Raw genomic sequence first — 14,684 nt, 5'->3', positions numbered from 1 at the left:
TTGGATGAGACCCGCTGGCCTCTACTGGTCCCTGGAATGGAATTTTCTCCAATGGTTTGGGATCTCTGGCCAAAGCCTGGCCCACAGGTGTTCAGCTTTGACTTTAGGTGCCTCTAAATTGCTCCAGGAGAAAGGTTACACCTGCCTGAGGAAAAATCCCCAGATGCTCTACCCAGTTGACTTCAGAAAGACGGATCCTTTTCTCCCTCTTCTGTCAGTATCATCCCAAGAACTTCAGAGTTAGGGCTTTAGGGAATATGGTGGCCAAACACTAGGGGAAAAGGTCAAAAACAGCTTGGTCACTGTGCTCTGTACACGGTGTGCAATGAAGAGTTATTGGTAGAAACTGACAAAAGGGATGGTCTGACTTGGATTTGGCTGTTCCATTCCCTAAAAATAGTGGGATGTTGAAGGGACTGTTCAATCTGTTCCGTGATGGTTAGACTCAAAAACCTAGAATCCAGAATGAGAACGGGCAGGAAGGGACAGAATGAGAGCCTTATCAAATAATGAAGGGGACAAAGGCATTACCATCAGAAAGAGAACATGAGAATGTGATGCTATTTTAGGATACAGCAAGCCGTCATCTTCCAGCTCCCACTCTGCTGACTGGGAGACTCAGACATGGCATGTAGTACCCTGAAAGGCAGTAAAGGCTAAAAAGAAACATGTATCAGAGTGATTTGGGCACATTCACACATGACTGATTTACTAAGGACTAGCAGGGGAGGCTTTGAGGTCAATATTATGGAAAATAAACCATGGCCTCCTCCAGCCACCCTCTTGGTGCTCACATTAGAGCCAGGCTCCTGGTTGGAGAGCTAATGGAGTTGCCCTGAGCAGCTTCTCATGTGCCAGAAGAGGCATATGCTGCTCCCGTGCCCCCAAGGCAACCCAAAGATTCCATCACAATATGACACAGGGAGGCCTGCCCCTAAACTTCCCAACACCAGCCCAGGCCTGGTCCTCATCTCCTTTCTGCTAACAGAGCTCCAGTTCCAGCTCTGGAAGGAACTGGCTCACCAGTCCTGGCCTGCACACTCTGTTTATTCCTGCCACCTCATTTTACTTATGCAATTCACCTCAAATGGAATGCCCCATACTCATCTGCCTATCCAAATTCTACCTTATCTACAAGACAGACCTAGATCTTCATGCTCCTCCAGTAAACCTCCCTCTAATCTACCCTAATCACTTCCCTTTCTAACTGTTCCTAGCACACAAGATCTATTTACCCTTACTCACTCTCACTTAATTACTATCAATCTTACACTGTTTGCTCAATGTTTTATCTGAGTTGGTTTTGACTTCCTAATAAGACGGCAACATTGTAAAGACAGAGCTTAGACATCCATTAACATAAACCATCTTATATTGCTTAAACAAATCATTTTAGGAGATCCTGAATGCAGGGTCCATCTAATGCCTCTTTGTAGCCTCACTGTACAGCATGGCACCTGAATTTGGGAGGGAACCTATAAACATCTACACACAGTGATGATCCCCACAAACCTTGCTATGTGCATGGTGGATAACCAATGAGGATAAGTTAGGTTGATGTGAGCAAAGTGTCTGCCTGTGCTTCCTGTTCTCTACACCAAGCTCCCAAAGTTCCTGACGTAGATTAAAATTACTCAGTCTACAAATAATTACTGAGCACCTAAACAGACCTCTATTCTGACTTCTATGGGGAAAAAAGAATAGGAAAAAATGACTGGGTCCTTGCTCTTGAAGGCTTACCACTTAAGTGGTGATCAGGGACATATACCACCCCCAACCTTCAAAAGCAAGTCGTAAAAGCATCAACAGAAATAACAAAATACAGAATACAGACTGAAGACCATATATAAACACAAGGATAACCAATGTGCAGTTAATCAGGGAAGGCTTCCCAGGGAAGATGATCTCTGGACTGAGAGCTAGTGCCCTCTTGCACAACTTCCCCATCTTGCTTTTAACTTTGAGATTAAGCTGGAGTATTTTGTTTGGCTGTACTGGCCTTAGTGTACAAGGGATTCTTGAAGTGAAGTACTGATATAATACTAGCCTGATGTTTGTGTTTGATATAAAGTCATATATCAATGAGACCTGACTGTGGTCCCACTATTTTTTTCTTTTTCTTTCTTTTTAAAGGGAAATAAGGGGTCAAATCTACATGAATGAAGAACGAAAGCAGAGCACAAGAGGCAGGCTTTCAAAGTAACCCAAGGGACATGAACAAAGCAATTCTATGATTTTTTTTTTTTTTAAAAACTAAGCACGATTTCAGAGCCAAAAAAAAAAAAAAGCAAGGTATAATAGGGCACATCAGAAAATCAGACATCCTTGCCCTTCAGCAACACGCTATATTGTTAGAAAGGCAAAAACAAATAAAGTGTCATTAGATAACAAGGAAATATAAGCATGCTCTTTGGCAAACAACCAAAAGCTAGTAATTCAGCGAGTAGGGGTGCCAGTGTGGAAACTTCTATACTTCCTTAGTGATTTTGTGTAAGACAGGAAGCCTGGGCTCACAAATTTGAATAGAAAGGGAGGGGGAAAGCATCCAAATGGAGGAGCTGGTGTGAGGGACTAGAGGTGGGAATAAGTACTTCAGCACTGCCTTTTAGGCTGTGGGAGGTGGCTTGTGTATTAGGAACTTGGGAGGCACAGTGGATGATGGTGAATGGGGTGGGGTGGGGTCCCTTGTAGTCAGCAAGGCGAACTCCCACTGCCATGGTGGTTGCCCTTGGGAAGAAAAGTAGGCCAAGGACCCATGTCTTCAGTGAAGCTCTTGAGTATCTAGCTGATCTTTGGAGATCCCTAAGAAAAACACCCAAATCCATAAAAGAAACCCCTATCCCACTCTGAAGATTCTCTGTGCTCTGAGGACAGGGCAGTCCTGCTGAAGGAGCCTAAAACAGCAGCAGGATTGGCACCATGTGGACCTCTTCTGAGGGGCCAGGAAAGCAATCTCAGCAGCCAGGGTACCTTCCAGTCAGTCAGCAGGGAAATGCATAGGGGCGCTAATTTCCATGGAACTCCAGAAGACTCCAGAGAGTCAGGGGACTACACAATGCCCAGCCACACAGGCTAGGACTTCCCTAGATGTCTTGGCCATGACAAAGGCCCTCACCAAATGGGAGGGGCACATCAGCTGAGGCAAGACAAACAGAGTCATGGCAAGAAAGCCAAAAAATCAAGAAAAGCCTGGACTCCCATGCCCCACCCACCAATAATTCCTCCTAAGTCTTGGGTACAGAATAAAAGACAGATTCCGGCTACACATGATATGGTTACATTTATAGAGGCTCTCTTGTCACCAGTGAAATGTGACCTTCATACTTTCCTTATCTTAATATCTGGGTAAACATTTGTTGTGCAAGTACACAAATAAAGGTTCTAAAGGTGAAATGTGGTGTGTCCAGCAACACCACACTGCTCCAAACCCAGGCACCAGAGAGTCCTTTTGGCTCTGCGGAGGACTTCTCCCTTCCTTCACCCTGGGCACCAAAATTAGCTTTGTCGACCTCAGCCAGCACTGGAGTGAACGCTGCCATTCGAAAATAGCATCTGAGAACTCTTGGAAACACAGGAGAGAAATACAAGGGTACAGTGGTTTACAGAAACTTACTGAGAAAGCAATCTCACTGGAGTGCTTTTTTAACTAAATATACAGGAAAGGAGCATTAGGAGGATTTGCTCCAATCTTTGTGAAGTGAATGATATGCTTCTACCTCCCATCCTGATTGATTCTGTTAAGCATGATCATTTTCATTTAGAAAAATATTGTAGAGGTAATGTTCATAAAAGAGAGTTTATCAAATGATCCGTGCTTTGACCCAAAATTTTGCTATACTAACTTGCACAGTCTTATTATTTCTAGAACACTCTCTAAAAACATTGTGTCTCATTTCCCCAAATATTTGATATACGTGATTTTTTAAATCTTGTCTTGAAATGCAGAAGAAAGGATTCTCAAGCAGTCCCTCAGAAGGCACAATTTTCTGTTGTTTCGGTATGGAATTCATAAACAAAGCCAAGTAACTGATTTTTTCTGTGTGCTTAAAGGCACTCTTTCCTGCAACTGTGTGTGACGTATTTTTCCAGGACAATCTTTCTCAATACTCCAAAGTGCTTCAGTAACAGGAAGTCGTAAAGGTAGGAAGGAGGCCTGTAAATATTTGCTGTAATTACTCATTAGTAATGAGAATGGCTGGCACTGAATTCTGAGTCACCCTTTTGTGCTCATGGCTCATTACCTTGTAACAGGAGCCCAAGGGGGTACACATGGGCCTTCTCTCACCATGGACACCTGGGTCTACTTCTAGGTTTTGCTTCACACAGTGTGGCTTGTTTCTCTCAGCACCCCCATTTCCCAAATATAAAGGAAAGAAATCGTGCTGCTCTTCTTGCTTGCTCCCTGCCCACTACCCAGAGGCAGTCAGGACAAATCTTATACAAAGTGGCGACAGTATGCAAAGTTTTTATCAAGAGTAAAATATGTGTATTTTTTAATACTACACTAATACAACATCGAGAGACAGATAAATACTATCTGGCTAGACACACAGCACAATGATTTAAATGATTACCAAAAAATAATCATATACTTCAACGGATGTATTTTAAACAACTTACAAAATGCTTCTGAACTTTCTCAGATTCCGCTCATGTATCCTCTTATTCATAACAAACCACTGACTCCCCATAGTCATAGGCCAACATCAGGGCACCTCAGACAAAAGACCCAACTAAAGCTATTACAGAGTTGATTAACTTCTAAGAATACTATTAGCTGTACCCTATGCTTCTGGGGGCAGCCTACGGGGCAACGGGGGTTACCTTCAGCACCACAATCATGAGTACAACATAATGGATCCACTTTCCTGCCCATGTGTTTAATTACACAGCCCAACCAGATAAAATCACCAATTTGTTATGATTGCTACCACTTATCTCTCAGTTTTTTGTTTTTTGGTTTTTGTTTTGTTTTGTTTTGTTTTAAAGATGGGGGTTTCACCGTATTAGTCAGGCTGGTCTCGAACTCCTGACCTCAGGTGATCCGCCCACCTCAGCCTCTCAAAGTGCTGGGATTACAGGTGTGAGCCACCACTGCGCCTGGCTCCTTAGTTTTTTTTAATTGGATAGGTCCGTGGCTGGGGGTGCAGGTCAGGAGGGGAGGCAGTTCAAGAACTCACTAGGAGTGTAATAAGAATCTAACAATCCACTTCCATGGCTTTGTAGAATTGAGAAAATGTCAGATGAGTACATGGCAAATAGACATATGTTTTAATGGGGTCATTTTTCTCATTGATAAGACACCCTTTCTGAAATATTTTTCCACATGAGAAAAGGATCTGTTCACAGGATCATTATCTGGCATGGAAATTACTTATGACTTTAAAACTGAAGAATCTTTCCAAGTTTGGGGTGGGGGTGGGGGAATGGGAAATGTGCCTCCTGGGAACATGTGGAACTTCTGGTAGTGACGTCATATAGTAAGAGTTTTGCTGACATACAAGTGGCCCCTGCAAACAGCCTAAGGCAGTCAAGCGAACAGGTATTTCTTAAGAAATTCAAAAAAACAAGGTCACTTAGAAGTACATAACATTTTTGTCCATCCTGCACCTGCCTCTTCAGCTCCAGGGTTCTCAGAAATGGTCCCGCCACTATTATAGACTTTATGCTTTCATCAGATCAGTTCTGTGGCTTCCAACAGTGGGACCAGACAATGGGCACCAAATTACACCCAATAGCTACTTGAAAATCACAGATGCTGCTAGGGGCACGTACCCATGGATGACCACCACATGGACTGTGACGCACAGCTGCCAACATGGCTTGCTTCTCTCTCTTTAAGATAGTGTCTGTGCAGTTCTGTTTTACAGCACTGGAAAAGCTCAAGGAACCCTCTAGGTTCACAGTGCAGAGGCCAGTAGTGTGATGGCTGTGAAGGTTCAGGACTCATCAGAGAAAGGGCTCTAATAGAAATGCAACATACTATTATCACGACAATCATAGCTATTCTTTATCCCCCTATCCATTCCTTCCTTCCTGTGCTTGCAATTTCAAAAGATCAAAAGAGCCACAGGAAGTCCTGTGCATCTTGATGGTTCTTCAGAAGCCACAGAGGAAAAGCTTCTAACAGGTTCTCCTGCACAATGGAGTCCGAAGGCTGAAGTAGTTATTGAAGTCTTGCCACCACTGAAGGGTGGGAGGTGGAAAGCTTTGAACTCCTTGGGGCAGGAGAGAACCCCCTTCTGTCAGAGTCAAGGAAAACCCATGAAAAATAAGAAATTCCAGGAGTTCCATGTTGGCCTTTCAGATCTTCAGTCCCTATCTGCTTGTGAGGTTTGATACAGTTGATGAACCACAAAAAAAGAAAAGTAATCACAATAATATAAGGAAAACAACAAGAGCAGTTATCATTTATAGAGCACTTATTGTGAGTCAGATGCGATATTAAATACTTTATAGCTATATTCAGTAAGGTAAGGACGTATGGAACACCCATTAAGAGGACAGAATGTGGGGAGCTCCTTTCCTCAGATCAAATCCAGCTCTGCCCATACAACCTATATGACCTTGGGCAGTTAACCTTTCTAGACTTCAGCTTTCCCATCAGTGAAGTGGGGATAGTAACAGGGCTTATCTCACAGGATTAAAAAGTTAATCCACGTAAAGTTCTGAGGACAGCACTGGCACACATAAGACTGTCAGCTTTTTGTTTTGTCCTGATGCAAATATGATTTCTATTAAGAACACATACATTCCTAGAACATGAAGGTCCTCCAAATAACTGTTTGAGGATGGAGCATTTGAGGATAAATTTGTTTTCACAGTCATTTTTCAGAAACATTAACGAAATCAATCATACCAGTATTAACCCTGTGCAGGGCACTCAGCTCCTTGTCCTCCCAAGACTGGCAGACATGTAGGCGGACAGACACGCTAGCCAGGGACAGGGACAGTTAAGCTGCGCCAGAGAACCTTCACTAGATGCACACACCATCCTCCTCCCTGTTCTCTACCACAGGGAGAGGCAATGGCAGTGAAACAGAACTGTCTGGGATCTGAACAGAAAGATTCTGAAACATAAAGCAGGCACCAAACCAGACATCTAAGAGCAAAGGCTTATCTTTTCCATATCCTAGAACTTTTGAAAAGCTATTGAGAGCTGAACAGACTTCCTTCAGAACAAGTTGCTTCTATACATGATGCCTTGCACACAGTTTCAGAGATTTACACGCCAGCCTCTGAGACCCATTCACAAAGCCTGATTAAGAAGCTCCCTCTCCCTTCTTGGACTTCGTGGAGTCATAGCTGTCTCCACTGGTATTCTCAGGGGAACAGAAATCACTAACCCTGTCGTCTGCAGAGCCCCATCAGATCCCTCCCTCTATGTCCCCACCCAAAGCAACTGTGTAAAGAACAGCAAACATTCCATTTCAGGGGCCTTTCTGTGTATGGTGTTGAAATACATGATAAGGAATACACCATAGGGAGCCCTGGGTGTTTTCCTTCCTCTCATTATCCCCCAAACACTGCCTTCTCCCACTTGACCTTCCTTCTGAGCCAGTCTTTAAGCTGGTGATCAGCACCTACCCCTGTGTGGTTCCAGGGACACTAGGAACAAATTTCTCCACTCGTAAATACACATAATACTCTTGAATAATTGTGTGTATGGGGGGGGGGTGCAGTTATTACCTGAAATACCACTCAGAGCTTATCTTTCGCTTCAAAGTATTAGAGTCTACAGAAAAGTCACATGTAGGCTGCCAGCTCCTTATATTTTCACTTAAGCTTCCTTGTGTCTCCTTTTTTCTTTCCTAATCAGACTAAGCAACTTGATGACAAGGACCATATTCCCTATTTCTTAGTATTCTCTTCAGCATTTTAGCCAGATTAAGAGTAGATGTTCAATATAGGTTTGTCATCTTAAGAATTATATCATAGGGTGAATATCAGAGCTGGTGTCCATCACAAGAACAGGCAACATGGTGCTGGGGGCAGGGAGGTGGCAGCATAGAGTATCGGGGCCCCGTGGGCTAATATTGCTAAGAACTAGACCTGTTAGGAACTACCAGTGATGAAAGCAAAAGGAAAGACTCATCAGGCTAATACAAAAAGGGAAACTAGCAGGTTGGCATAGGGTAGAACCAGGGAAAACAAAATCCCAACAAACTACTAGGTAGGTTTCCTGAAAAGCGGAAACACCTAAATCTTGAGACAATTAATGACAGCAAGTATTCTCTAATATATGGGCCTAAAATCCTGAATTATCTAATTAATCCTGAAATTATCTAATTGGTTCCTTCCATTTCTAAACACTTTACTCAATAAATTCCTAGAAAGTTGAGAATCACCCCCTCCGCCCCAACACATACACACAGGCAGGCAGAGAAACAGACATTCTAAGTAAATTAAACTGTTTTAGTCTCACGGTTTTCACTCCTAGTGAAAATGCCAACTCACCCATTACAAAAATCAATCTAGCAGCTGCTTGAATGTTCTCTATCTCACAAAGCCGTCGGTTCCACTGGGGAGCGGTCCTTGCATTGGTTTTGTTTAATGACATCTACCTATATAAGTAAATTTTTTTCTAACTAAAACAATGAACTCACACTTCTCAAAGTTTACAGACCCTGGGAACAGCATCAATTCAACTCTGGTTTTTTTTCTTTTTCTTTTTCTTTTGTTTTGTTTTGCAAAAAGCTAACAGAATCGCTTCTACTGCAGCCTGAAGGCATTGATAATTATCTAGAAAAGCAAATCTCCTTTCTATAAGATTCAGTGGTTTGAGAGTGGTGATGGGGAGGGCACTCTACTCCTTTGGAAATCATCCTCACTATCTAGAGATATTTCAAGGCTGGAATACACTCCTGTGAAAAACAGAAAAATACATACTTTTTTTTTTTTTTTAAGAGACTGGGTTTCACCATGTTGGTCAGGCTGGTCTTGAACTCCTGAATTCAGGTGATCCACTTGCCTCGGCCTCCCAAAGTGCTGGGATTACAGGCGTGAGCCACCGCACCCGGCCGAAAAATACATACTTAATTGAAAATAATAAGCTACAGTTCTGTTTTTTGTTTTGTTTTGTTTTGTTTTTGTTTTTGTTTTCGTTTTTGTTTTGAGATGGAGTTTTACTCTGTTGACCAGGCTGGAATGCAGTGGCCTGATCTCAGGTCACTGCAGCCTCGGCCTCCTGGGTTCAAGCGATTCTCCTGCCTCAGCCTCCCGAGTAGCTGAGACTACAAGGCACCTGCCACCATGCACAGTTAATTTTTTTGTCTTTTTAATAAAAGACAGGGTTTCACCATGTTGACCAGGTTGGTCTCGAACTCCTGACCTCAGGGTAATCCACCCACCTCCACCTCCACCTTCCAAAGTGCTGGGATGATCCACTGCGCACTAATTTTCCTTGTGACTGGAAAAGTCTTTTAACCCCTCTGGGCATCAGTTTCCTTATCCAGAAAGAGAAAAGTCTGACTAGATCAGATCTTATAATTTTCCATTATAAAATAATTCTAGGCGCCCTATAAGCACCACTGAAAAAAGATGGCATTCTTTTGAACTTCATGAAAGTTGTATGAATTAAAACTTAAATACCCAAACCAACAATGTGTTACATAAATTTTGTATCATCCTGCATTGCTGGTAATACAATGGAAACAAGTATCAAGTGTTGAGGGAATACTTATTTAAATATATGTTTGAATTGTGAGAAACTATCCAGCAATATTTTTTCCCTTCAGAGTTGGAATAATTATGGAGTTTAATTGGATTTTAGCAGAGGAACAATTAAGTCCAGCTGTCGCGGAAGGGGGAGATAGCTTGAAAACTTCTGATCCGGGTGTCTCCGGTTCCCCTTCCATGCTAGCCCTGTACTGCACAACACTGCATAAGCACTCCTGGAAAGGGCCTGGAACTAGGTCTGGCTTTGGGACTGGACTATGATCCCTGATTATCCAATGATCTCATTTACATTTTGCCTGAACCACTCCCCAAACCTCATGCACCCCAGAATTTCCACAATTTTTTTTTTCTGAGTGAAAGGACTGAAGAGGTGAATCATCCAGACACTTTCTAGCTCTCCCTAGAATCAGGAAGCCTGGCTGGTTAATTAGACCACTTCATTCCTGATAAATAGGTGCACAAAAAGGGGAGAAAGTGCAGTACCCCCACCAGGCTTCAGTTTCTGAAATCTATGATCATTGCAAATGCCCACTACCACCGAAACGGGCACTATCGAGGCCGCCAGCCAACCAACGTTCAGAAAGCAAACTATTATTAAACATTAACATATTTATCGACACATGATCGTTTTAGAACAAAATAATCTGCCCACTTCTTGAGGGGCCATTGTTAAAAGGAATATTCCAAATGTTCTGCCCATATTGCATTTGGGGGAAGAAATTGCTCTGCTAAACCAAAGAAACACAAAATTTAAGAACTGGTGGGCAGAATCATCAGCAGAGAGCCCCCTCACCGCCCTTGTGAGGCACTCAGAAAAGCTACAACAGCCACTAACGTGACAACACCAACTTTCAATGTATTGGTTCACATATTTTAATTACATGTTGGTCCCTAAAAGAAGCCTGCAGCCAGCAAGCAGACCCAAGCACGAAAAGTAAACGAATCTCAAAACGATTAGTCCAACAGGAATTGGACAACCCCTAAAGGGACTCTGGATGGTGAAGGACACGCTTTTTACCCTGCCATTCTGCAGCACAAAAACCCAGGCAGGTCGAAGAGGGCGGACACCCTGGCGTGGCTACCAGCCCAGCGCCGCAGCTCACACAGCGGCCTCCAAGGCGTTTCTCAGGCAGTCCCCACAGTAGTTCTTAAAGCGGCCGCTCTCGCCAATAATTGGGAGTCTAATTACGCAACGTTCTTCCCGCTCCCATTCCTGCTCCTTCCCTCTCTCCGCCAGCCCGCTAAGGAAGCAGGTACTGTAGCCGGGTGTGTCGAAATCATTTTCCCCCTGCTCCCAAGTTTCTCGGCATATGCGGTACAAAACTGCACAGAACCGGGCTAAGGCGTGCAGGAGGAGCTGACACTTCACACATTTTTCAAGATTACGGTCGAGCCCCACCTCTGTGATTGCCACATTCCCGATAGGCATCCCAATTGTAAAATACACAAGTTCCCTCGCCGGCTCCGGACCCAAGAGCGCCTGCAGAGGGGCTGTCTACAGCTTTGTTTTTCGATGGTTCAGTGGTTACTATTGGCATTCTGATTGATTTTTACAAAATACATTGGAAACTTAAGAGTCTTTTTCTTGCTCTGCTGCCCTCAAAAGAGATGGAAAACCCTAGGACCGCTCCGAGGGCCCCGGCGATGAGGCGGCTGCGGGCTCAGCGCTCCTTCACTTGTCTTGGCTCTGGAGGCGCAAAGGTGACGCGCCAGGAAAGGGGAGTAGCGCCCAATCCCCTCCCGTAGCCATCCCGCAGTGAAGGGCCCGGGCGCCAAGCCAGGACAGGCGCGTTTCGCTCCCGTTTATCAAATCCTTATCGGAGCCCCGAGGTGGGAACCGCCACTTAAGACCGGAGGATACACGGTTTCTGGCTCCAGTCCCGTAGTGGAAGTTGGAGCAAGAGCAAATGAACTCCGGCAGTGAGCCCTCCAGGCCAGTCACCTCGCTCCCTTCGCGACTCGGTCCTCCTCATCTTCGCACCTCTTCACTGCCGCCCGCCGCTGGCTTCCCGCGACTCAGGCTTAGCTGGCCGAGCGCTGGATTCCAAACCGCGGCCAAGCACCGGGCTGGAAGCTCCAGGCCACTGGGGCCGCAGGAGTGAAGACAGGAGGAGTGAGGGGACAGGCGGCGAGCCGCACACATCTGCAGAAGGTGAGGCCCTACCTGCTTCTGCGCGGCCGCTCAGGGGGCTCGCATCCTCGCTCGGGTAGCGCGGGGCCCGGCCGAACTGGGAGCGGCCGGGAGAGGGCGGGAGGGCAGCGAGAGTTGGCCGGAGTTGCCTCTCACCCAGTGCCGAGAGGCTCGCGAGGGCAGGCGGGCAGATCGTGGCTGCCCTTCTCTGTCCTCTTAGGAGACAGACACTCGGACCTGCCAGGGACGCCCAGTGTTGCCGTCCGCTCCCTACACGCCGAACCACCTGCCCCCACAGGGCAATTCAGGTCACTCACTACCGACTCTCCCTGGAGTCAAGGTGCGGCACGAAGGAAGTGGGTTCTCCAACCTTCGGTGGGGTCTGGAGCCCGGGAGTGGAGCCCCCTGAAGGGTCCCGGCTCCTCTGCGCGATCTTGTCCCTGAGCCGCTCTCCGCCTCCCACTTGCCAATATGGGGTGCGGCGCCGGCATAGGAGCGCATTTGGAAGTACCCCGGGAATCCAGAGGAAAAAAGGACGTGGATGCTGCCCTAGCAGGAGAGATCAGAGAAAGTGGAGGAAAACTACCCACAAACATTTCCAAGGGCCGGTAGCCGCGGTAGGCTGGTGCGTGGCGGCTGGGAGATTTTCGGAGGAACAGTGAAAGCACCTCCGACCTCCAGGCCATCTCCTTCGGCCTCCTGGCCACACTGCGCGCGCGGATTCCCAGCTCCTCCGAGCCACAGAACTCTCCAATGCGAAGCCGCAGCTCATAGTCCCCAAACCTGGTACCTGCTCTCCCCCTCGCAGCTTTCCAAACTGAGCCTAGAGTTCGGAAGACCTCTCCGCACCCCTCTCCCAACCGCTTCGGTCGCGCCTGCCCCGCGCAGCCCGGCCCTGGCCTCGACCGGCCCCCTAGTCGGCCCGGACGCCCACTTACCTTTTCTTCTCCTTGTCAGCTGTCATTGTCGCTGTGGGCCTTTGGGAGGTTCAGACTCCGAGCACCTGGGCTCCCTGGCGGGTGGGAGCTTTGGCCCTCGTCCGCTCCCGCGGTCGGGGCGGGTGGTGAAGGTCCGAGGTGTGCGCAGGTCCCTTGCACCCGGCGCAGTCAGGTGGAAGGTGGCGCGCGGCTGGCTAGGTGCGGGGGCGGGGGTGGAGAAAGGTGACGGGGAGGAACCTGCGCGCGGAGGCGGGGTCCGGGGAAGGAGTGGGTGGAGGCTGTCAGTCCCGAAAAGAGGACGGCGAGAAGGAAACCCAAGTTCCTTTTTCCTTCAAAAACGAGTCACTTTTCCGAGTTTTCAAGAAAAAAAAAAAAAAAAAAAAAAAAAAAAAAAAAAAAAAAAAGAGTGGCTCGAATGCTGGGGGTAGGAAAGAGTCGGAGGCCGGGCTGAGCTGACCATACAGTCTCAGGACACTGCCGAGGATTGTACGGCCGCCACAGGAGCGCTGGGGCGGGAGCGCGGCAGGCACCCGAGCTGTGCGACGGGCCGCTCGCGAGTGTAAAGCTCCCGCGGCCGCCAGCCCACTTTAAAATCTCCGTCGGCTGGTGCAGGGCGGGCCTGGGGCGGGCATTGGGCGGGCGCGGGGATGGAGGCGGGTGAGCGCCGGCAGGCCCCGCCCGCACCGCGCGCTCGGGCAGCCCACGGCGTCCCGGCCAATGGGGAGGCGCGGCCGCAGCCTCTGCCCTGACCCCGGCCCGCCCCCTGCCCCCGCGCTGCGCTCCGCGGCCGCCCGCCCGCCCCACCTCCTGCCTCCGCACTTCTAGGACTTGTTTATGAGGTTGTCTGGGCGGCGGGTAGCGGGGTGCGACTCCGTGCAGGGGAGACGCAGCCTGCGCGGGACGGAGGGGCGGCGGGGAGCCGGGCTCTGGGACTGCTGCGGGGGGCGGTAGTTGCGCCACAGCGTCGGTGTCCTCCTACCCGCGCCGTGTCCTTGGGAAGAGGGCAGGACCGCGGGCAGCGCCCGGCCTGCGCGGAGCCCCTCCAAGCTGCTGCGCTCCAGCGTTCCTGGCCCCTTGGCGTGACCCTCGGGCCAGGTGGGGTTGATTCCCGCGTTTCGGACGTGGGCTATAAAGCCTTTTTCGGCGGGACGCAGCTGACTTTACTGTTTGGGAGAAACAGCGCAAGGAAATTGATACAGAGCTGCGCCTGCTCTTCCTTCCCTCTCCCAGCACGTTGGCTGCTTGCGGGCTTGTGGCTGGCGGTTTGGTTTTGGCGGGGATGCGGGAGAGGAGAGCCCGTGAGCCGTCCGACTTTCTGCCCCCATTTTCCGCACACCGCCGCTTCTGCGCGGGCCCGGCAAGTTCAGAATTGGAGAAGTCAGTCTGGTTCCCTAGCGTGATCTTGGAGTGACAGAGTTGGCCTTGTGCCGTCAAGTCGCTGCATCTCAGCCCTGTCCTCTCCGTCGCCAGGGTCGATTGAAGTCCTGGGAAATGCAAAGGCTACAGGTGTTGGGAATTGCTAGATTTAAGGGCTTACGCAGGCAACGGTTAGAGCTCAAGGATTTTCCAGCTGCGCTTTTGACGCTACCTTCGATCTCCGGGCCCTGGTGCTCCCTTGCTCCGCGCTAAGCTGTCTCCCACCTCCTACCGACAATGGGGCAGGAACATCTGGGGAGAGGATAGGGGACGCCATTAGTTTTTGAAGCTTGTGGAAGGACCCATGAGTTTCACAAGAGTAACTTGAAGAGAAAGCGAGGGCAAGAGAACTGGTCTATATCTCTCCCTTTAGCCTCTCACCACATTTTATACTAGAACAGGCTACATAAACGATTTGGGGAGAAGGGTAGGTTTCAGCGCCATAATAAAAATGAACACGTATTTTCCCCCGTGTGAACAGGAAGCGTTGGGGAGATACTTTCCAGGAGCATGGAGAAGGC

General features: G+C 48.0%; 1 protein-coding gene across 1 annotated transcript in view; it reads right to left on the bottom strand.

Annotated features, from left to right (window-relative positions):
- The window catches only part of EPAS1 (endothelial PAS domain protein 1), an 86,852-nt gene extending 73,844 nt beyond the window's left edge, over nt 1-13,008 (bottom strand). Inside the window, exon 1 of the mRNA XM_003926750.4 lies at nt 12,748-13,008. Within this exon, the coding sequence (XP_003926799.1) occupies nt 12,748-12,773 (26 nt within the window). The 5' untranslated portion in view covers nt 12,774-13,008. The remainder of the gene's footprint in view (nt 1-12,747) is intronic.
- Nucleotides 13,009-14,684: the final 1,676 nt, after the last annotated feature.

Source organism: Saimiri boliviensis, chromosome 1 (assembly GCF_048565385.1).
Source record: "Saimiri boliviensis isolate mSaiBol1 chromosome 1, mSaiBol1.pri, whole genome shotgun sequence".
In the NCBI taxonomy this organism is placed as follows: Eukaryota; Metazoa; Chordata; class Mammalia; order Primates; family Cebidae; genus Saimiri; species Saimiri boliviensis.
This window is presented reverse-complemented; position numbering and strand designations above follow the sequence as displayed.